The 23,185-nt window shown below is 37.0% G+C and overlaps 1 protein-coding gene across 3 annotated transcripts in view; it reads right to left on the bottom strand.

The window, feature by feature from the left end:
- HERC2 (HECT and RLD domain containing E3 ubiquitin protein ligase 2) overlaps window positions 1-23,185 on the bottom strand; it is a 118,017-nt gene that overhangs the window by 17,936 nt on the left and 76,896 nt on the right. For all 3 annotated transcript variants that reach the window (XM_064143509.1, XM_064143510.1, XM_064143511.1), the window contains 25 exons: window positions 22,284-22,365; window positions 22,047-22,190; window positions 21,352-21,442; window positions 19,288-19,465; window positions 18,736-18,817; window positions 18,482-18,653; window positions 16,527-16,671; window positions 15,591-15,816; window positions 14,519-14,690; window positions 13,798-13,984; window positions 12,941-13,081; window positions 12,431-12,622; window positions 10,482-10,635; window positions 9,681-9,788; window positions 8,443-8,574; window positions 8,023-8,181; window positions 7,810-7,928; window positions 7,299-7,424; window positions 6,267-6,422; window positions 6,004-6,119; window positions 5,684-5,882; window positions 4,252-4,466; window positions 3,318-3,495; window positions 1,035-1,196; window positions 52-143 (listed from right to left, as the gene is read on the bottom strand). In XM_064143509.1, the coding sequence (XP_063999579.1) occupies window positions 52-143; window positions 1,035-1,196; window positions 3,318-3,495; window positions 4,252-4,466; window positions 5,684-5,882; window positions 6,004-6,119; window positions 6,267-6,422; window positions 7,299-7,424; window positions 7,810-7,928; window positions 8,023-8,181; window positions 8,443-8,574; window positions 9,681-9,788; window positions 10,482-10,635; window positions 12,431-12,622; window positions 12,941-13,081; window positions 13,798-13,984; window positions 14,519-14,690; window positions 15,591-15,816; window positions 16,527-16,671; window positions 18,482-18,653; window positions 18,736-18,817; window positions 19,288-19,465; window positions 21,352-21,442; window positions 22,047-22,190; window positions 22,284-22,365 (3,728 nt within the window). The remainder of the gene's footprint in view (window positions 1-51; window positions 144-1,034; window positions 1,197-3,317; window positions 3,496-4,251; window positions 4,467-5,683; window positions 5,883-6,003; window positions 6,120-6,266; window positions 6,423-7,298; window positions 7,425-7,809; window positions 7,929-8,022; window positions 8,182-8,442; window positions 8,575-9,680; window positions 9,789-10,481; window positions 10,636-12,430; window positions 12,623-12,940; window positions 13,082-13,797; window positions 13,985-14,518; window positions 14,691-15,590; window positions 15,817-16,526; window positions 16,672-18,481; window positions 18,654-18,735; window positions 18,818-19,287; window positions 19,466-21,351; window positions 21,443-22,046; window positions 22,191-22,283; window positions 22,366-23,185) is intronic.

Below are 23,185 nucleotides of genomic sequence, written 5' to 3'. Positions count from 1 at the left end.
ACCAACACCCGTTGCAAATCTACAATGTCAAAGCTAATGCTAAATACTTACCATGTATATACTGCCCCAGATTTGGTAAGAGCCACAGAGAACTGCGATCCACACTCTACTTTAACCACTCCAAGGCCTGTGAGGGAATCAATCTAGGAAAAGAAAATCAAATTAAATCAAAGTTAACTTTCCTTTCTACTATTTACTACTTAAACATCAAAAATAAGCTCAGATTTGGCAAACTGTTGAAGATCACATCTACTACATTTTGCCAACAGTTACTCAGTAACTGCCCCTTAGTAGAAATGGTAAGACTCTGTCTCCAAACACTCAACATTAATCATCCCTAGACAATGTAGTGATGTGATTCTACTAGCACAGTAAAATTATTTAAACCTCCACCACACTCTACCTATTTATTCTGTGTAGGTCCTTATATAACTTCACCATCAATTCTATGGGATTGATGAAACACATGACCTCTTTTCATACTGCATTGTATCATGCAGTAACACACTTCATCTAGACAATAAAGTATGACTCTTGACTAAGAACCTAAAATCCACTCTGCACAGGTGTACACAGTCACACACATATACAAACATATGGTCACATCTTCATGACAAATGCTGGATTTAATTTGCAACATGAAGAAACTTTAAGTCAATCATGCGTTCAGATTAAAGGTTTAACATGAAGTAGGACTGCTTGTTAACCAGTCGATACTCTTTTCTGCAATAAAATTATGACTTCAGCAGTATTATGGAATTCTATTAATGCAAGGAAATATGAACATTTCTTGGCAAAATCTTGTGTTTTGACAAGAGTTAAAACTGAGAAATACTCTGGAACAAGCTACACTCTCCAAAGAAAAAACATTCAAGTGCAAATCAGCACAAATTACAAAGGCCTTTCATAGCCTACAAAGTGGGTTCTTGACCACAATCACAAGAACACTGATGTCCCAGGATTGGTGGGACAACTATGAAGCCTGTCTTTACCATTCACCATTCCTAAAACAATGAAAAAATACACTCAAATACCTTCATTGGTACTTTGCAGCCCTCACTGCCTCCTCTCCCAAGTTTTCCATAATCTCCATCACCCCAGGACCAGACAGTATCATCATCAGTCAGGCACAGCGTCTGTGCATCTCCGCTGCCACAAGCTATGTCAATCACATGGTAGCCCTGGAGTGCTTCCACCTATAAAGAAATCACCCATTTTTGTTCTCAATAGAAGACTCAGTTATTTAGCTTTAAAAAGATTTTAAATTCAATTTGCCAAGGTATTTCACTGGAACTATGTCTAAAACATCACAGAAACAAACAAATAAAGGCAATTCAAAGGATTTTGCTCTTTAAAAAAACAGAGAATTAACTCTATGCATTTTAAATACTGGATTACTCTTTTCAATTGGCGATCTAGTTAACATGGGTTTGATCTAAAACCTCAGGGAAAGCAATTCATATAAAACAGACAGGGTTATCAAAGACTATATTCTGTGGAAGTATTTTGAGATCTAAGTACTGAACACAGTAAGAAGAGAAAAAGTCTTATTTTCAAATGCTCTTCTACTAGTTTATAATTCGCTAGGAGTCACATCATAGCCTGAATTTAATCACTATCTTTTGAAATACTGCCCATCTGGTGATGAAGTATGGGATCTGCAGGCACAGAGTAGAAGGACGTTAGGACTAAAATGCGTATAAGGGAAAGTGTGTAGACAATCAGTGAAAAAAGTGAATGCTTGCACGAATAGAAACGCATGCACAGAGTTATGAATATAAACAACAATGGTTCTGTCTGATTCAAGTAATGTAATATTATCTTCTCTGCACTTTCAGTTAGAGAACACAGGTAGCAAAATGAACTCTCATTGCAAAAGCATGGCAGTTTTCTTAAGCTCTTACAGTCTAGCTCACAGGAGTATGGAACTCTGAATTACCGCATGAAGTTCAATAAGGACAAGTGTAGAGTCCTGCACCTGGAGAGAAGTAACACCAGGTACCAGTACAGATTAGGGGTTGTTATGCTGGAAAGCATCTCCAAAGAGAAGGACCTCAGAATCCTAGCAAGTTATTTACAGAACAGCAATGTGCCCTTGCGGCCAAGAAGGTCAATGATATCCCTGGGTGCATTAATAAAATTATGTCTAGCAGGTCTAGGGAGGTTCTCCCCACTCTCTACGCTCTCTGGTGAAACCACACCTGCAATACTGTATCCAGTTTTGAGCTTGCCAATTCAAGAAAGACAGCGATCTTCTGGACAGAATCCAACAAAGAGCTACAAGGATGACTAAGGACTTGAACATCTCTCCTATGAAGAAAGACTGAGAGAACTGGGACTGTTTAGTCTGGAGAAGAGAAGGCTGAGAGGGGATCGTATTAAGGTCTATGTCTAAGGGGTGGGTGTCAAGAGGAAGAAGACAAATTCTTTTTAGTGGTATCTGGTAACAGGGCAAGGAATAATGGATATAAGCTAGAATACAGGAAGTTCCATCTCAACAGGAGGAAAAACTTCTTTACGGTGAGGGTGACAGAACACTGAAGCAGACTGCCCAGAGAGGTTGTACAGTCTCCTTTGAAGACTTTCAAAGCCAACATGAATGCGCTCCTGAGTGGCATATCCTAGGTGATCCTGCTTTCAAATCTCTGGAGATACCTTCCAACACCTAACATTCTATGATTCTAATTAGTATAATTATTATTTCTACATTTCATACTATCCAAGTTCCATTTGATTCTTATATGGAAATCCAAGAAACAGTTATCTTCTTCACCAACAATTGCTTAACTCAAATTTCTTTAGCAAATAACAAATACTTTATAACTACTTAGATTAGAATCTTATTTACTCAGTAGATATTCAGTAACATCTCAGTACTCATTAATTCTCATGATTAATTGTTATGTGAGGAAAAGAAGCAGTTTGCAAGTGACTAAGTGGCTATCACTAATCACTGGTATTTTCCAAAAAGCAAGCAGTGAGGGAACCCAGTAGACAAGGAAATCACTTGTTACTTTCAGTGCAAACTAACACCTGAGAAGGGGTGTTATTTACAGTGGGGGGGAGGGGGGAAATTTAGGGAAGACTTAAAGAAAATCCCAACCCATTTTTTTTTCTAAGCTGTTTAGTGCCCTCTTACAAAGGTTTTGCAGCTCCATTTTAATTTTATTCTTCCCATGCATTCCCATTTCCTAAAGCAACAGCTCATTTCTTACAAATACATATCACCATTTTGCCTTGTCAGTCTTTATATGCAGAAATGAAAAATGTTACAAATCAGGAGGTGAGAACTGGCCTAAGACTCCTAAATTTCTTACCAGTTTAGGCTTTAACTGATCCTCACTATCTCCATGCCCAAGACGTCCATATCTTCCCTTTCCCCACGTAAAAAGATCTCCTGCAGCTGTAATGCATGCACTATGTGCTCCTCCAGCCGCGATGTCAACCACTTCTACACCTCTCAGAGATTCAATTACACGAGGACGATCACACGGGCTGAAACGAAAATATTTGTGTCGTCAGTACTTTTAGAATAGACCATTCATGGTCACCTGTGCACGGAGAGAGGTTTTTTAAATGAGTACAAGGAGATCTAAAATAACTATTTGGTTTTTGCTCTGCTTTAATAGCCTACAGACTTATGTTTAGTTACACATTCTGAAATATTTTTAGAGGCCTATAAGAGCTAGAAATATTTTATCACAAATTATAGTACAGCTTTACAGGTAAGCTGAAACCACAAAACCACTTCCATTACAATCCAGTGTAGCCGTAAAAAAACACTCCTATTGAACATACAGTATCGAAATTTCTAGCATAAAAGGTACTACTGTCCTCCAGAGACTTCAGCATTCCTTTTTCTTTTTGGATCAGGCCACTGTTATCTCTAACACAACAGAATTTCTCCTACAATGCAAGTGACAATGTATACAGAGATCAGATGTAGAATGTTGGTTTCACTCCCCAGTAAGCCTTTGAGCTCCTCATACCGCAAGACAAATTAGCTCAAAGGAAAGACACTAGATTTCGACATCCACAGTGTTAGAACACAGTATCTAATTAGCAAAATCAGAGGAACTGTTTATCCAAACATTATTTCGTGACTTTCCACAAAAAACCACATTTTCACATCACTATTTAACACTGGCTTCTACATCTGGGCAGCACCTCACACAACACTTCAAATACACTGCAACGCTAAGTATCAATTCATAGCTTTAAAAAACCCAAACGTTTCAAAGTGTTACTTACCTTCGGTTGCCATGACCAAGTTTGCCATCTTCTGCTTCACCCCAAGAATAAACTTCTCCCTCAGAAGACAATGCCAAACAGTGCTTTCCTCCTGAGTTCACTGCAACTTTCTTTATAAATACATGTTGAATGGATTCCAGCAAAGTTGGAGTAGAAACTGACTCTGTTCCTCCAATTCCAAGCCTACCACCTGCTCCATATCCAGTGGCATATAGCTTTAAAGTGAAGAATAAAATTTAATGTTTGCTTGCCTTTTGAAGAACATTCACTAAAGCTGTACAGGACAACTCTCAGTGAATGCATACTGTAACACAGTTAAAGGAAAGCCTGAAAAATCAGTTTCGTACGTATCTCTATAAATTTTTCTATAAAATAAGTACTTTGAAATATTTCACAAAAATATGGGAAGATATGGCTACATACAAGTTAATATGAACTGCCACTGGCTTAATGGATTTCATTTTACATTCTCAGGCTAATTTTGTAGAAGTATCAAAAAACCATAGCTTTTTGAGACAACATCACGAAAACTTCTATCACCTGTAAGGTCTCTCTCAAGCAACACTATTCCATTTTTCTTTCTTCTGTGCAATATCTCTAAATACAGTTGCTTCTTTCCCTTTCATACCATGAATATAGTGCTAAGTATTGCTTTTTATTCTGGGTTTGTCTATGTGAAAGTAATTTGTCTGAACAGAATGATGTCAGGCAATGTCATTAATCTGTCCCTCAACCTTCTGTGAATCACTAACAAGGATGATACTGACAGTTCAGGAATCACTCCAGTATCGAACTAGATAAATGTAACTGTCATGAAAAGCTGTAGCTAAAATTCTCAATCACATCCCTAACACAGAGCTGCCATCTGTATCAAATTTAAGAATTTTTTGAAATTGTGACTTTTCTTTTTCCTCCTCTACCTTGCACTCAACTTCTGCAGTGTTCTTTTTCACTCAGGATTTAAGCATCTGCAAATCAGATGCTGCAATATCTAACTTACAGGCTAGATGCCTAACTGCGAACAACTTCAAACTAACTACACCTCTCCCCAATCAGGGAGACACCACCATATTTGTATGTCCATTCTTTTATTGGATTCTGTAACCATGCTACTTGTGTTCAGTTTTGCTTTCCAAAAACCTCATGACAGCTTTGAACTGAGAACTGAAATGCATGTCTTGCTTCATGCACTGAACTCATAGTGGAGTTCATAGAATCCATAGAGTGCATAGAATTCACTGAAGTTCGTTCAGCTCCAGTTTCTTTAAAAAAAAGTAAAATAAGACAAAACTACTACTAAATAGTAGTAAAAATACCAATAATAACATCATCATCACCTACTTATGCACATTATTTTTTATTTCACCAAACTCCTTCTGACTGAAGATTAATTGTTTCAAGGAGTCTAACCAGCAATTATTCATATCCTTACCTTTCCATCAGCAGTCACTGCAAACAGAGTCTGTTCACCACCAATTAACTGCACAGGTCTAAGGGTAGCAAGAGCTTCACATGGAGTTGGAACTTTGACTTTTGCCCCTTCAATCCCACCAAGCTGTCCTCTGTGATTATGACCCCAACCATAAATAGTTCCGCTGCCTCCAGCTGAAAGTGTCCAATCATCAGGTCGCCTGCAGAAAATGCAGAACAAAATTTTAAAAGACCTTTTCAAAAATCACCAAAAAATTCAATTTACCACAGTACAACAACAAAGCATCACAAACCAAACCAATGACAGTTGAAAGAAATAACCTGTTCATCCACTGGACAAGCTGCTCATCCTGTTCTCTCTTAAAAACATCATGGCACTCATGAAGATCATCCATATTTTCATTATCTGCCATTAATTCTCGGATTTTCTTTGCCACCTGTAAAATACTTTGTATTAAACTACGTTATACACACTATCAGTTACTGCTACCACAACTGGCATCAGATACTTCAAAATCAGGATGCAATTTTAAGTGTATCACTTTCATATATTATATGAAGCATTCAAAGTATTCCTGCAGTACCTCATCAAGGAAAAGGCGAGGCAATGGTGTCCTTTTATCAAGGGCCACAGCAACCCTGGATGCCATACAGTACCTCCTGAACCAGGCCCATTTGTGTGTCTCTGCACAGCAAGGGAGAGTGTCCAACTCCAGATCACAAGCAAGAGCCACAAGAACCTGGAGATTATCAAAAAACATTTTAGAGATGTATCAAAAATGTGTAATAAAAAGCAATTATACATTTGAGGTAGCTGAACAGCTCACAGACCAGCAGAGTCTGAACATAGGCTCGAGAACACATAAAGTGCAAAGGACATTAAAAGCCATTTTCATGGCTCTCACTGATGGGGCCACATCAGTAGCCATGGTTATATATCTAATTTCCTCTTCCAAATGAAAAGCTTTTCATAAACCCTCCATGAAAACACTCCCAGATTAATAAACTTTTCTATATCAAATGCCATGTGAACTTTTTACCTTACATTTCTAAACCAAGTCCTGTGATTAAATTAATTTAACTGATTTTCAATTCAAATTCAAATCAATGTTACTGACGAAGATTGTGAATGATGGATCACCTCTTTCCAGTATAAAATTCTTACATATTTTAAGAATTTCTTTTCCTTAAGGTAGTTAAGTCCTCTGAGTTTAACTTTTTACTAATTCAGAGGGTTTTTTTCATCCTTTTACTCTTATTGCATTTCTTTATTTTTACTTTGAAATACAATCCTTCCTTTTAAGGCATTAGTATTTGCTCCAAGTAAATGCAAAAACTTTTATAGTATTTAAATAAACAAACACAACACTCCTATTAGAAAAACTCAGAAATCACTTACCAAAAAGGGTAGCACAGTGTACTTGCAATGTTTTTCTGGCCAATCATATTCTGCCTAACTAGGTAATTCTGTATTTGCATATCTAATTCTCCTTTTAGAAGTAGTATTCAGATTTTGTGACAAAATGTTTTTGATATAGGACTAGGTGAGCTAACCACATCTCACCAAAAAATTCAGAACCAGGATAGTGAATTCTTTTCTGATTGTAACCCATTACCTTAAAGAAAGGGCTGTGGAGCAATTGTTTGCCACCTCTCACAATGGGGTCCTCATAGTCAAATTGTCGCTGCAACGCTTCTGGAAGACCTTTGACCAAAGCAGCTAAAGCACTCCCTGTGAAACTCTACAGAAATCACAGAACTAGAAAGTCAGTCTTACTGCACTGTATTACAAAAAGCACATTATTTAGGTGACGGCAACAAAACATTACCAACTTCCCAAACTACCATTAATCATGTGAAGTATCATCTCCATCCATTTCCTAATACAAAAGTATTCCTATCACTTTTTGGCATCACCAAAACCACATCTACTCAGTACTGAAATCAGCCCTCTTTTTCCCGAAACAGAGTATATTTACAGACTTGCAGACCTGTGTAAAAAGTCTATTCATTTGTGCAATTCCTATTGTGCAATTAATAACAAAGCCGTTGTACATTAGGGTTAGCATTTTAATCCTTCACATACATCTTGATGTGAAAAAGAGGAGAGCATCACTGCCCTCTTACCAAAGCTCGTGTTTCTCCATCGTTATCCCCCAGAATCCGGTTGATGTTAATAGACTGGCCAAACTCTGTCGTGAGCAATTTCCGTAGTCTCTGCAAGGCCCACATTCTGTGGCCAGCAGCTAAGGAAACAGAAACACATTAAAAAAACCCACATTTACTTCAAAAAATCATTTTAATTTTAAAAATTAGGCTTAAAATTATGACTACACCTACCTAAGGCACTCAGTTGAGCACAAGCTGCAAGAGAAGCTGCCAAACGAGGAACTATACTCCTGTTGGAGGCAAAATTTAAGCGAAAATCCAACAAAAATGTAACCAAATCCATTGAGGGACATGAAAGAATGCAACGATCTGAGAGAAGGTCTTTAGGGCCTGAAAGAAACAAAATGCAAAAACAAAAAGGTGAGGAAGATTTCTCCTCAGACTGAAGTGAAAACAACATAGCAGAATTTAGATCCCAAGACGTTGTTAAAAACGTTTAAGTATGAATGAAAATGTTTTCTTAGTATGAAAGTTAAATGAACTATTATTCATTTATGGCATGTAAATATCATGCTATAAAGGCAATTGCAAAAACCAGGCAAGTACATTTACTCTCTTGTCCTTCTGTAAACATCATCTATGTCACTTTACCTGCAGCTGGCATGATGGGATAAACAGTGAATCGCCATCCCCACCCATTTACAGAGCCATCACTGATGAACTTCCATTTTAGTTCATCCCCTGGAATTCGCAATTCACTAGACCAATCTGACCACTCACGACCTATTAAAGTAGGTAACAGGAACATATTACTATTTATTTTCTGAGCCAACCGACAAGCCACTCATGAAATGCAAATTCTCTCAATGATTCTATCCTATAAATATCATGTAAATGCTTTCAAGATAAAAAAATCCTATGTAAAACCACACAAACACAACTATAAGGATGGTATAATAATGAAACTTGAGTCTCAGAAGATTGACTTGGCACTGTTAACAGATACTCTGTACATTTAATACCATATTCAAAAGACAATTACAATAACTTAGGAAAATCCACTGTCCTATTTTTAAATTATGTTTTCATATTACAAAAACACATAACAACAAACACATAAAAGAAAACTTAATAGCCTTTTCCAACCAGAAATCATTAATGAAACACACGTGCATCTGAAACAGTCTGAGGAAAAGACAAGTAAACACTAAAAGCCCACTTCACGACTGATCAGAAATGTTAAGCACAGGCAGTAGCTACTGAGAACCTTGCACATATATAGGGAAGTTCAATGTTAAATTTTATGAGATTTAAAATATTCCTCCAAAGTCTACTGTAAATTAATAGTGCTTAAAAATGAAATCAGAAATAACAGGATAAAAGATGTGAAGATTTCATGTAGTGTCACATACTCAGGCCACAGCAGAAAACAGAGAAAGCCTAGCTATTATTTTGAGCACTTAACAGCAGAAGGCAGTTTGTCTTCAATGTGCGAGAGCTCAAATTTCTTCATTACTGGAAAATGAGAAAAGCTAACAAAAGTATTCTTTTCCATTTATGATCCAATTTGTTAAAACACACTTTGATTCTACAGATTTATGCATGTTGTCAGGGGTGCTAAACACTGACTTTTTACACTCTAATTGCTCTTAGGAAGATTGTGACAACATGCTCTCCTGAGAGATTCTCTATGTTCAAAGGTCTCGGATGTCTGTCTAGATTGTACATCTTTTGTTTTAAAACAGAACACCAACTGACATAATTTTTCCTCTTTCTTTTTTCCTGCCATAAACTTCACAATAAATCAGTCACAGACAGCAGTAGATTTCATTCCACATCTAACAGTTACTTTAGACAAGACATTTCTGAAAAGCACTAGTTCTCATAACCTGATCGGACGGAAACAATTCTGTTGACACCATCCATTATGGTGAGTGGATCATGACGCCGCTCTGTGGAACACTGGCGATCAAATTCTACCCTCAGTCCCTCAGCACCTAAACAGCAACAAAGAGTTTACACACTTCTGTGGAGCAATCCGTACCATGAACAAATGCAGTGTTTTAGAAATTCACATGAAATCAATACAGTTCTTGGCAAATCACTGCACTCATAAATAAAAATAACTTTAATTGGTTTAATGACATTATTTGTCTTTATTTTCCTCTCTTTGAAAGGCTTATCTCACTGCAAACTCACGTGAGCAGGGGGTAGCAGATAGAAGACTATTATCAAAACATTCCAAACGGAAGTTGCAACAGACCAAACAAAAAAAGTCTGCCTAAAGTTTAGGCAAATAGGTCTGTGTTGACTGTACAGTGATAAGTGCTGCATAATGTACTAACAGAAACACTAAATGAGAAGACAGCATTGTAGCAAAAACTAATTCCCTATTGCTCAGGACTACACAACAAGCATTCAACTACTGACCCTCAAAAAGGTTCAGTCATTCTCAGATTTGTAATTGAAAACTGCTGCAGTCACAGCCAGCGAACCCAAAAATGTTATTTCACAGCACTGAGATGTTCACGTCATATGTAAGCAATTTAACAAATGCTTCATTATAGCACAAGGATGTGTAACACAGCTATAGAAGTTCAATACACATTTTTGCAAGCTAAGCAAAAATCTGTGCGTGCAGGCTTGATAATGATTTGAGTTGCAATAACATAACTCTAAGAATTCTGTACCTGGTATTTTCACTGTGCCACTAGAAGATGTATCATCGGTATATGGATGGCTGCTTTCTACCACAACTGGCTGAGAAGAAAGGCGACCACTTTGTGAATCGGTTGCTACATCTTCTAGTTCAGTAACACAAAGCTCCAACAACATATCAGCAACCTAAGAAAAGAAAAATGTACACTTTACAAAAAGCAAGCTTGATTAGTCCAAGGCATCTAAGCCAACCTTCTCAAATCTAAAATAACAATAAAGTTAAATTAATAAATCACTTATTTTTTTTAATTCTGCTTCATAAACAATCACATTTATTCAAAAATACTATGTTTGATGTTGTTAATGCTAAATAAATTTCCAGTAAGTAAATGACAACACAATTTATTTTTTCCCCTTACAGAAAACATAAATATAAACTGTATAGCATAGGCCAAGAGATTAACGAAAGGTGTAAACATTTAACCACTTTGTAATATTGCAAAACACTGCTTATAGAGAAAATTCCAACAACAGTAATTTTCAAAGAGGAGTTTCAAATGACAATTTTAACTTTCAAGGTTAAAAAATCCCAAGTAAACAAAACCACCAAACCCATTCACAAATACAAAGTCGTTCAGCTACTCACTATTAATGCTAGAAATTGAAGAACAAACAATGTGTAAATGCATCTACAGCATGCCATTTAACTAGGGGAGGAGGAGGAAAAGAACTACATCTCAAACCCAAACCAGAGATATACATAGCTGGTCATTGAAAAATTGGGGAAATGAAAAAAAAAGTGTAACAATTTAGGAAATTCAACTCAGGTGAACAGCATCAGTTAAGCTCATCTCCAATCCTATTCACTCAGACAGAGATACTGTAAGAGTTCAAGAGAGATGAGGAGACACTTCTTTACTGTGAGGGTGACAGGGAATTGAAACAGGCTGCCCAGAGAGGTTGTGGAATCTCCTCTGGAGACTTTCAAAACCTGTCTGAGTATGTACCTGTGCAGCTTGCCCTAAGTGATCCTGCTCTGCAAGAAGGATTGGACTCAATCTCGGGAGGTCCCTTCTAAACCCCACCATTCTGTGATCCATTGTTTAAAACTGAAGCTGTCACAGCATTTATACCATTAATTCAACACACAATCCTTAGTGAGTCACCATTCACCTTTTTGATCAGTGAAGCAAATAATCCTTTAATAAAAGAATATAAAAATCAGCTTTTTATAACCACTTCTGATATTTCAAAGCAGTCTTTAAGTAGTGTAAAGCCATAAATTAACTACATCATATGAGCATCTTAAAAGAAATGCAGAAAAATATAGTCTAAGTTACAAGAAACATTAAGCCCTTTTCAGTTCATTAGTGCAAAGAGATACTCTAATGATCATTTAGAATTTGTAGCATTCTTTCATATTGCTGCTGATATCAAATGTTACAGCTGTTTGACAGTTGCCCTCAAAACTCCCCACAACTGTGAATACTTTGTAAATAGTTAGAAACTTACTCGCACCATGTTAATCTTAAAAATTAAGCAGAATTAATGTATCGTTTAACAATATATTATCAGCATTTTCAGCAGGCAGTAATGCCTGAAGCAACTGAGAAATAAACATAGATGCAGACCAAAAATTCACAAGGTCTTTTTTAATCTAACACTCCACAGATCCAAGAAATAGGATCTGGATACTTCAGTTTCATTCCAATACCTATAGCCACTAGTCCCATACATAAATACCATTACTTAAGCTTTTATTTTAATGCCTAACTGCAGCATAACTAATCAAGGACATTGCTGATATTTGTAGCACATGTACATATCAAAGTAATAACAACTCATGTGTTGATATTCATGTAATGTTTCCAGCATCTGTGTTTCTCAATATGCTGAACTCCACTGCAAATGTAATAAAATTTTCTAGGGCAAACTACTAATAACAAAGATATGGTTAAAATGCACAGAAACAAAATCTGACCTGTGGGTAAGCTGTGCCCATTCCAGACAGCACAGCTGAAAGGACGTCTCTTCCCTTTTCACCTGCTCGGTTGGACACAGCAAGCTTTAGCAGGTCAACCATGACTCGTGTGTCATCTGGCACTAAGAGGCTAGTAAACTCATCCAAGTACTGAGGTTCTGGGCCAGATACTTTACTTTGGCTTTCTACATCCTACCAAAAAAAATTGCAGAAGCATTTAGATTGTGAAGATGAAAAGTATTACACTGAATCCAAACAAGTTAACTACTCTGAGAAAGGTAAAAAGCAATTTAAAACACATTCTGTAAATCTGGGATTAAATAACCTCAAAATTAATGTATTGTTAAACCCATTACTCAAGTGAAAAAAAACACACTATGCCTCTGTCTGTGGATAGGTTTTTAAAGCACATTCATTTACAGAGTAACTTTAAAAGCAGAAGAACAGTGAAACTGCTTGATACAAGCATAGTAAGGAGCTAAGTTTTAAGGAAGATATTGACAACATTACTTCTTTCGTTTTTGTCATGGTTTCTGCAATGATACTGGCAGCTCCAGGATCATCTGTGACTGGAATGAAAGGACGGCAAGAGGCAGCAGCAGCTGAGGGAGTTACAGCAGATGGTGTCACAGCATCTTCTGAAGAAACAACCTAGCCAAAACAAATAATAACTAACAAAAGCTGCAACAAGATATTGTAAAACCTTTAAGAGTAATTATTTATTAGAAAAGCTTACTGTCAAGGATAGCAGCAATTCAAAAACAGTCGGTAAATCAAAATCAACAATTAATTTGCTGTGTTTTTAGCTTTTGAGTTCTTAACATGGCAAACCAGACAACATCCCCCTCAATGCCAGTTACTACAAATATGTACAAGAGAACACCAGCACCTGCCAAAAAGTCTACAATGTAAAGACACGCCCTAACAATACATGGCAAACTGATACTGAGGAAAATATTTCCTCAGTAACAAGCCTCTTCTTTTTTCTGCTTCTGTTAGCAGCTGGGAAACAGAGTAGAACTCCATTCAGGCCCTTCCATCTACATTAGCTGATATAAATCTACAATAACATTTCATACATTTCATGAAATATTCCCTTAGTCTTTTTGTTTTTTAAACACATTTTAAAGATCACTCCTGTAAAATTAATTCCATTTCAAGGACACTATACATTCTGAAAGCTCAAAACTGATTTTACACTCAACTTTTAGTTTTTTAGTTTTGCCAAATCTGACACATGCGGGGTACTTTCTCCTCAAATTACAGCATGAAAGGATTGTTTACTCTCTGCTATTATTGAACTAAACAAGACATGTTTACCAGTTTTACTGTAAAAGATTGACAGAAAAATTCATTCGATACATTACCTCTCCTCTCCTGTCCTGCCATGGGTTTGGGCTCAGCCTCTCTTCTGTATCTCCTGCAAGCACACATTCATCTCCATTTGCAGGGCTTCCAGCAGAAGTAGCATCTGATGGAGGAGCTGGTGACGAAGAGGGACATTCTACTGGTGCAATCATACTTGCAGGCATCAGTGCTCCCACAACTGCATCCCTGAAATCGTTGAGAACAGATTAATGTAAACCTAATTATACTCCCTTGTCCAACTTAGAAAATATTATATTAGCTTGTCTTAATAAAATAAGGAAAGGTTTCCAAGCTCTGGAATTTAAAGGGCAGTTTATCTCCTTTGAGCCTGATGCTTAAATGCTGTAAGGTCACTGTTTTATACAAGTTCCTCTTCATAAATTTTAGCACAAATTCTCTAACAACAAGGAGGGCACTATGAAGTTTTATTGTTGACTCCACCCTGATCCCCATTGCTTTTTCAATATTATGTTATTTACACTCCTTTTACATGATTACTTGAGAATTCCTTAAAAACCCCATTTTTTTTTCCCAAGGCACTGGCAGTTTCTGTAAAGAAGGTGTAACATAACTAAAGATAACACGGAAAGAAAATTTAAAATAAAGCTTAGGCATAACTGTAGGAAATTCAAACTTGCGAAGCAATTTACACTCAAGTAACCCTAAGAGATGATTAACTAATGTCACCTTTTCTCTACAAAAGAACGTTTGCACACCTACCTGGCATACATGATTTGTAATGCCATCAGTATATGTGACAATGCCTGCTGTTTAGCAACATTCCCATCAAGCGACAGGAGAATCTTAGCGAGAGATGGGCGATTTGGCTTTGAACTGTTTGCCCCACTCATCTTATTACTGGCAGCAGAAGAATCTGCATCTGAAGGAACACCTGGAATTAGTGGGTAAAAAAGAGAAGGCAACCATTTTTCAGTGATGCCATACATAACTTGCACCGATTTACCTAATTCTTAAATCAGAAAGATGGCTAAAACTAACTCTACAGCAGATTCCTGAACTGCTATGCCTACACAAACATTCATATCAATACCAAGACTTTGCAGCAAAGACTTTCATAAAAGCATTCCACCTCATTGCTTCATCTCTCATGAAGATTAAAGTATACATAAATACTTTGGTGATAACAAGTTTTACTTACAAAGAAATTTATTAAATAGCAAGAAAATGAATCAGGTACTCTAAAAAATACTACTTGACAATTCTATATATGTACTTGTTGCTCCTTTTTTAAATGCATTGCCATGTTTATGAAAAAGCTTGTCTAGTAAAACATTTGATGCTTTTATAATCAACACAAAACGTTGCTGGTTTTCCTCCCTAATCCTTAAGGCACCTAACTCGGAAACAAAAGGTAAGAGCAGAATCAAGGACACTAAGAGGTAGCATGTAAGAGCAGCATTATAGTAGTATTGATGGACCATTACCACTGTAAAGCTCCATTACAGATAAAAGACAAAGTCCTCGTGGTGTTTAGTAAAATATGTTGTATTTTAATTTCCTGAAGAGCAATAAAGTTCAAACTAATGATATGTCTGAACATGTCCTTTACAACCTCCACTTTCAGGAAGAGGTTTGTTGATTTGGATTTTTTCCAGAGGTGTATTTTCTGTTTTGTGAAGTATTTTGCAAAGACAGTTTTCTTTTTGCACTCTTCTATCACCTGTTAAACCACACACACAAGTAACTCTCCAATGGCATTAAAAATAATTATATTAAAACCAAAACAAACAAACAAAAAACCCCACTGCAACGTAAGGCAATATATACCAACCAAGATAAGAAGCACCCAAAGGGTCCCTCGCTGTCTGGAAAAGTACTGGTTCATGAACAGATGGTGTAGCTACATCCACTGTTGTCCACGCAACACTGTGGGAAGACCCACAAGCAACCCGAGTGATCTTCTGGCCTTCCAAACCCTGGACTAGAGTGGGTTTTCTATTGACTGTAGTAGTTCCATTTCCTTGTTGCCCATGGTCATTGTCCCCCCAAGCATAAACCTGTCAGTAAACATTTCCACATATTACACTGCTGCACTGGTTACCTCATTTAATTGCTTTCTTCAAAACATCTTACAAAGGAACAAAGGAACCTCAGTGATTTGTATTATTAATCTAGGTAACTTTAGAGAACTTATCGTCAGGACTTCTTCCTCCCCTCATTAAATAATGTAAGCGTTATCACGATTAAAAGAAATTGGAAAACATAATAAAAACCCAGAGCTGCACTTTTTATCAGATGATTCACACATTATTGCCAATCCATAAATCATCAGCTGACTCATAAATTAGTCAACGTTCATAGCGAACAGAAAATTAGAAGAATTAGTTTCACGGTAATTACACTGGGGATCTGAATCAATACTATGATCAAGATAATGCTGTATCACAGCAGAAAAATCTGTCCAGAATGCAATGAATGTTTCTGCATTTCAAGAGTGAGAAGCCAGAAACTTAGGAGATCATACATAAAGAAAACATTACAGAAGCTACAACAACAACATTGAAACTCCAATAACAATATGGAGGCCAGTATATTTTAAATTACAATTGTGCTCATATTTATTTAGGAAATTAAGAAATTAATAAATATGACCAGAAATTATTGCTCCATTTAATCAGCATAGATGCTATTACACACTTGTTCCTCAGCAACTTAGTTTATTCCTTTCTGGATGAAGAGGGGGAAAGCAGAGTGATGCACAACGTACCTGTCCTGTGTCAGTAACTGCCAGACAATGGAGTGCACCTACAGCCACATGCACAATCTTTTTACCCCTCAGTCCTTCCACAACTTGTGGCTTTCTTACATGTACATCTGTTCCATGACCTAGCCTGAAGTAGTCACCTTTACCCCTGCAACAGATAGTAAAACACAGATTAATTATACTGTTCACACAAATCAAAATACTTCATGTATCACTGAGATTAAGTACAAGCACCAACTAGTGAACTCCTCAATCCTGAATTATAAAGGCTTAATGAGGAAAACTGCAGTTCTGTGACTCCATAACCTTCCACCTCAGTACAGAAGAGGCATCATTATTGCTATTTTTTTGTACAAAGTGTAGATGTAAATTTTCTCTGTTGCAGAAACAAAGCAATTATAAGTACAGCAAAACTGATGTGTTCTCAGAGCCTTGGAGAGATTTCTATTACCGGGGATAAACCTAATAATAATGGACCCCTTAATAAGTCTACTCAACATTTAAAAAAAAAAGGGGAAGTAACATTTCAAAATTGAGATTTTTTGCAGTCTTGCAAGTCTCATAATAGGTTCTCAAGCCTCCATAATTTAAATTCTTCTAAAATGTTTACAACACAAACTGGACTAAAAACATGTCATTGACAAAATAACACAAGCATCTTAAAATGACTCTAAAAATGTCAATAAAGAAGAAAAGCACCCTGAGATTTCTTACATTGTGTTTTTAGTAACCATTCAGTTCTGCTGCCCATTATCACCAATTTTCTCAAGATTTTATTATGTTTGAGGCAGATATGTAATGTATTTAATATTGCTGCCTGACTAAAGTTCTAACACAGAAGTTGTGATACTGTTCTTGAGCGTGTCCAGAGAAGGGCAACAAGGCTGGTGAGAGGCCTCGAGCACGAGTCCTGTGAGGAGAGGCTGAGGGAGCTGGGATTGTTTAGCCTGGAGAAGAGGAGGCTCAGGGGTGACCTTATTGCTGTCTACAACTACCTGAGGGGTGGATGGAGGTTGCTCTCTTCTCTCAGGTGGCCAGCACCAGAACAAGAGGACACAGCCTCAAGCTACGCCAGGGGAAATTTAGGCTTGAGGTAAGGAGAAAGTTCTTCACTGAGAGAGTCATTGGACACTGGAATGAGCTGCCCAGAGAGGTGGTGAAGTCACCGTCCCTGGAGCTGTTCAAGGCAGGATTGGACGTGGCACTTGGTGCCATGGTCTAGCCTTGAGCTCTGTGGTAACAGGTTGGACTTGATGATCTATGAGGTCTCTTCCAACCTTGGTGATACTGTGATATCTATCTGCCATATAGGAAGCCCCCAAATTTTATAGAAAGATTTAAGGTTATGAAGAGCCAAATTTGCATTCAAACTAAGCAGAAGCAAGCAGACAAATAGAAAGGGTTTCTGAATAACTCTCAGCTATGACCACATTCTTGCTTCAAGGCATCAGTACCACCAATTCAGTGGCCTGAGAAGCAATGAGCTCTATAGAGCCCATGTTTCTAAACAGCTTCTTCCCATCTCCTTTGAACTTCAGCTTAGTTCCTTACATCCTTATTCTGTCTCTGCTTTCACTATAGTCTACATACTCCAAATTACAATTCTCAGATAACTCTCCATTCCAGAGTTTTGAATTAACATACTTTTATAATCTCCATTGTCCCCAAGAGATGAAACATTCCTTTACACTCTCCACTGCCCCAAAAGATGGAATGGTTCTCCCTTTCCTCCACTAATCCAGTAAGACTTGGGCATACTAACAAGAGTGCAATACACAACTGACCGTGCTACAAGGCACAGCATCAGAGTAACATTTCACAACTTGTCTCAAAGAGCTGCTAATTTAAACAACGAAACACACAGGTAAGGAAGAGATGGAGCTAAGACAGTCAAACACCAATAAATACCACACATACTTAGCAATTATTTGTAATACTTTCTGATAAATATAACATACCATGTCCATACCACTCCTGACTTTGTCAGTGCCAAAGAGAACTGTGCACCACACTCAATCTGACAAACGCCTTGGCCATTCAGTCTCTCAATGTTCTGAGGAATGTTGCATCCTTCGCTTCCTCCTCGGCCCAGTTTTCCAAAATCACCATCACCCCAAGAAAACACCGAACCTGGCAAACACCAAACTGCAGGTCAAACAATTATCACAGTATTCCCATGTGACAGAAACTTTCTGGATCAAGATACTCTTACCTTCATCTGTCAAAGCAAGAGTCTGGGCATCTCTGCTTCCACAAGCAACCTGAATGACTCTGTGGCCAAGGAGCACTTTAACCTACAATACAGAAGTAGTAAGCAAGATGTTTCAAAGAAATTGTGTCTTAAAAGAAATTATGTCTTAAAATCCTATGACACTTTCGGGATCTTGTGACTGATCACTGTAGCCAGCCTGAGCATGCCATTTAGCAGAGGATTATCAAGCCCTTCTCACTGAACATACCGCATCACTCAGTGCCAGCAGTAGTTTCCAGCTGTGCATCAAAGTAGATGCGGGACATGAACGGTCGAAATAGCACTAGCCATTTTACATCTCTTCCCAAGAAAGAGATTAGAACTTTTTTGGCCTTTCTGAAATACCATGTCTGTTATTAGAGGTATGTGTACCAAAACTTAATTTAGATCACTTTGAAATAATGTCTTTATACTGCCTTATTAGTTTTCTTCCTTTATTTCAGAGTTTGTCATTTATTAAACAAACACATTAACACATTTGCATTTCATCAGAGATAAAAACATTTATTTTACCATTTTAGGCTTCAGCTGTGTGGTATTATCTCCATGTCCTAGCCTTCCATATTCTCCAAGACCCCACGTATACAGTTCACCACTAGAGGTAATGGCAGCACTGTGGGAACTGCCACAAGCAATGTCACGAATGCGTTTGGTTTTCAACGCTTCTATCAGCCTGGGTTTATCACAGTTCCTAGAGAGAATGAGTGAATAATTCATTGTGTTAATCATGGAAGAGCTGCACAATATACTCCAACTCAACAGGAACCTAAAGATAAAAGAAGATGCAACAGGATTCCAAGCTGTACTCTTCAGTAGCACCATAAAGCTAATCTTAATCTATTTCAAAGTTTATTTTAAATAAATATTTTCATGTATGCTGCAAAACCCAGGTGACAAATCCACAATACTAGAGTGATAAATAAATTAAAAAGCATATAATACAAAATGAAGACTGATACCCTATTAACTGCCTAAATTTGAGAGATTGTTAGCTCTGGAGAGAACCAGACAGCAAGATTAAAAGATGACGCTTCCATCTCAACTTTGCTCTATATAGGAGATAAATTAGAATTGGAATTTACTGTTAGGTTTCCATGACAAGACTGGAAACTTTTACTATTTATATGGTTACAATATTTCCTAAATTCAAGGACAAGATCCAACATCTTTTAATATTGACTACCTATCAGAGCCACTATTACAGTCTTATCAAATTATGCATGGCCTCTGGAAAATTTGCTCCTGTGGAATGATTGAGCGTTCCAAGACTCACTTTTAATAAAATTACAGAAAAACATGAGGCAGTTGAACAACAGACATCAATACTGCATTAATCTGGACAACTCTTTTCATTGATCTGACATGCATGTCCCCATGAATATTTATTTGTTGTCATATAGCAACCCTCTGAATTGGGCACTCTAATTTTATGTATTCTGGGCAAGTACCTAAAATGTATCAGAACAACAAATGAAGTTTTTCCAGTCTCTCAAAACATCTTTCTGTGGTGCATATAAAATAAAATCTGCAGACATTTCTCCTTAAAGCTGTCCTCTAGAGGATTAAACTATGTATTGCTGAAAAGTGTAAGAAAACTATTTCTGTCTAGTAAATTTGTGAACAGAAGACTAAAGAAAAGGTCTACAAAATACTCTCAAGGCTTACATTGTGAACTGTTACAGCTCAGGAATGTAAAACTGCTACTCTTTTACACCTCAAAGCACCTCTGTAAACCTTACCTTACAAAAGAAACTAAAATCTCTGTGTTCAAAAGTATGCCATTTCATCAGGGACATTTAAAACCACTACTCAAGACTTTATCCACTGTTTCCGGTATTACATTTACTGAATGTCTCCTTTTTAAACAATTGAAGAATGCTACAAATGCTGCACCATTGTGCTAGTTAGAAGCAAGCTGGAATGTTTTGGTAAAAGAACTTGATAACAGGCAGTGGAATGAAAAATAATTGTGTCTCCTTCTCTCACAGATACGCTGAGAACTCTGGGAAGAAGAAAGACTTTTTCTCCATTTTGTCTTCCCTTCTGCCTTTGCCTTCAGACCTAGTCACATCTCATTAACCTTGCTCCTACTAACCTTGCTCCCTAACCTCTTGGCTGCACCTCTCTTCTTCCTGAGAACTGGGGTAAGGTTGAGAGGGCAAGGGGAGGTGTTGGGGTGGTTTGAAAGCCCCTCCTGGGGACTCAGGTTTCTGGGAGGGGAGTTGTGCTTTTGTATTGTTTATCCTTTGTACATTTCTGTATATAATTGTATATAACTGTATATATTGTAAATAGCTGCTTGTAAATTCTGCTAGCTGTAAATAAATTGCTTCATCTATATTCCCAGGGTCCGTCTGAGTTAGCTGGGTACCTACAAAGTGGAGGGGGGGCAGGGTAACCCCAAACCATCACAACCATAAACTGACACACGCTGTTGAAAAGGGTCTTTTCACAACACAGTTTTTTACTCCTACTGATAATGACAGGATTTCTAATACCATAGCAGTGGTCAGTTGTGATATAACGTGTAACACCAATAACCCTTTACTGAAATACAGACAAAGTTCATGTCCTTACATTCGACTGAAGTGACCAAGTTTTCCATCATCTCCTTCACCCCATGAAAATACCTTTCCATCAACAGTCAGTGCCATAGCGTGCCGGCCACCTAGAAGTAAAACCAGAAAATTACATTTTCAAGTTTTCATCCAGGCACCAGATCCAGCAAAAATTTGATGTTTCTGTAGTTCTACAATGTAATTGCATGAGCCAACACATATTACTTGTTTCTTTGGAGTTTTTATGTGATTTAACTTAAAACATAAAACTTCAGTGACAGTAGTTTCCCGGAACATTACAAAAAAATATAAAAGAAACAATCACTGAAATTGTTGGGTGTTTTTTTCATGCAGCATTAAGAATAGCAACCAAACAAAAAATGCAAAAAACACAACAGAAAAAAACCACAAACCCCACCACTCAGCAATATTCAAAAATGGAAACATTTTCTTGGAATTCATAAGTTACCAAATTTAACTTCCCGGAAGAAACTGTGTATAGTCTCAATTCATAGATTTTAGTAATAGAACTATCAGATTTAATCCTTTGTTTTGTGCAACAAGCAGAATTTAACAACCTCAAGGGTTTTGATTTATGTTTCATTAAAATATTAGATATGCTGAGATTTAACAGCATTCAAGAAAACTGCAGAACAACTATGTGCAGGCTTAACATGTTGTGTTTATGCATAAAAGTATAGCAATTATCAGTACCTGAGTGAACAGCCACCTTCTTTACCACATAGTTACTGAGAGCTGTAATCTGGCGGGGAATAGGAACTGTTCCACTGGATATTCCTAAACCCAACCTTCCATTTGTGGCTTCCCCACAGGCATACACTTTACCCTCAACAGTCACTAAAATGAAGAAAAAAACCCAGCATTAATGTTTCACAATTGAAAATCTGTTTCTGCCCCTAAGGGATTGCATTTACTTTAAACTTTTATTACCTGCAAAAAGGCTTTTGGATCCTCCAGCTACCTGCACAACATTCAAGGCAGACAGGGTTTCAGAAAAGGAAGGGACCTTTATCTAAAATGGACAGGGGAAAAAAAACCAACATTCCAATAAAGTTTTGTACTTTAAAAAGAAGAGCTATTCTTAGATGATAAACCAGTTAATCTAACATGTTGGGGGGTTGCTTTTGTTTTATACAGATGATATTACATGCATTAGTCACACACCGCAAATACCAGTTAATATAGACCATGCAAAAGACAGAAATCAAGGAAAAATTTGGTACTGAAACCATGATAAATGCAAAAATTGAGGGGAAAAGAAAACACAAATGTGATATAAACAAGGACTTCATTTTCTGTAAGGTTTTCTTGGGAAAAAGAATAATAATACAGTAACAGTTAACTTTTTGTTTGAAAGGGACTCAAAATGTATACTAATATATCCTAAATGCTTTCTAAACATACTTTTCAGACTGATATTTTAAACTGATCAACCATTTGCCATGTATCTCCTATCTTGAATTACATTAAAAATATGTATAAATAAGTTCAAATTCCATTCAAATTGCATTCAAATGTCATCAAGTTACACAAATAAAGACATGGGAATCCAACTTCATTATTCTGGTGACCGCTCCAGTTCCAGGTACAAGTAACATATAGAAAAGTTCACCAGAATCTTAATTTTGTGCAAGCAAACTCAAAAGGAACAGAACTCGTATCTAGTGCTACACATTTTTAAAACAATTACTTCACTTTTGTATAGAAATGAACAATTAAGAGGCTGCTATAAACCCAAACTTTCATACTAACAATCAAAATGTAAATTTTCTCCAATGTTCCACCCCAGCAGACATGTACATGTCTTAACAGGAAAAAGACATTAAAATCTA

Source organism: Pogoniulus pusillus, chromosome 5 (genome assembly GCF_015220805.1).
Source record: "Pogoniulus pusillus isolate bPogPus1 chromosome 5, bPogPus1.pri, whole genome shotgun sequence".
NCBI classification, from domain to species: domain Eukaryota; kingdom Metazoa; phylum Chordata; class Aves; order Piciformes; family Lybiidae; genus Pogoniulus; species Pogoniulus pusillus.
This window is presented reverse-complemented; position numbering and strand designations above follow the sequence as displayed.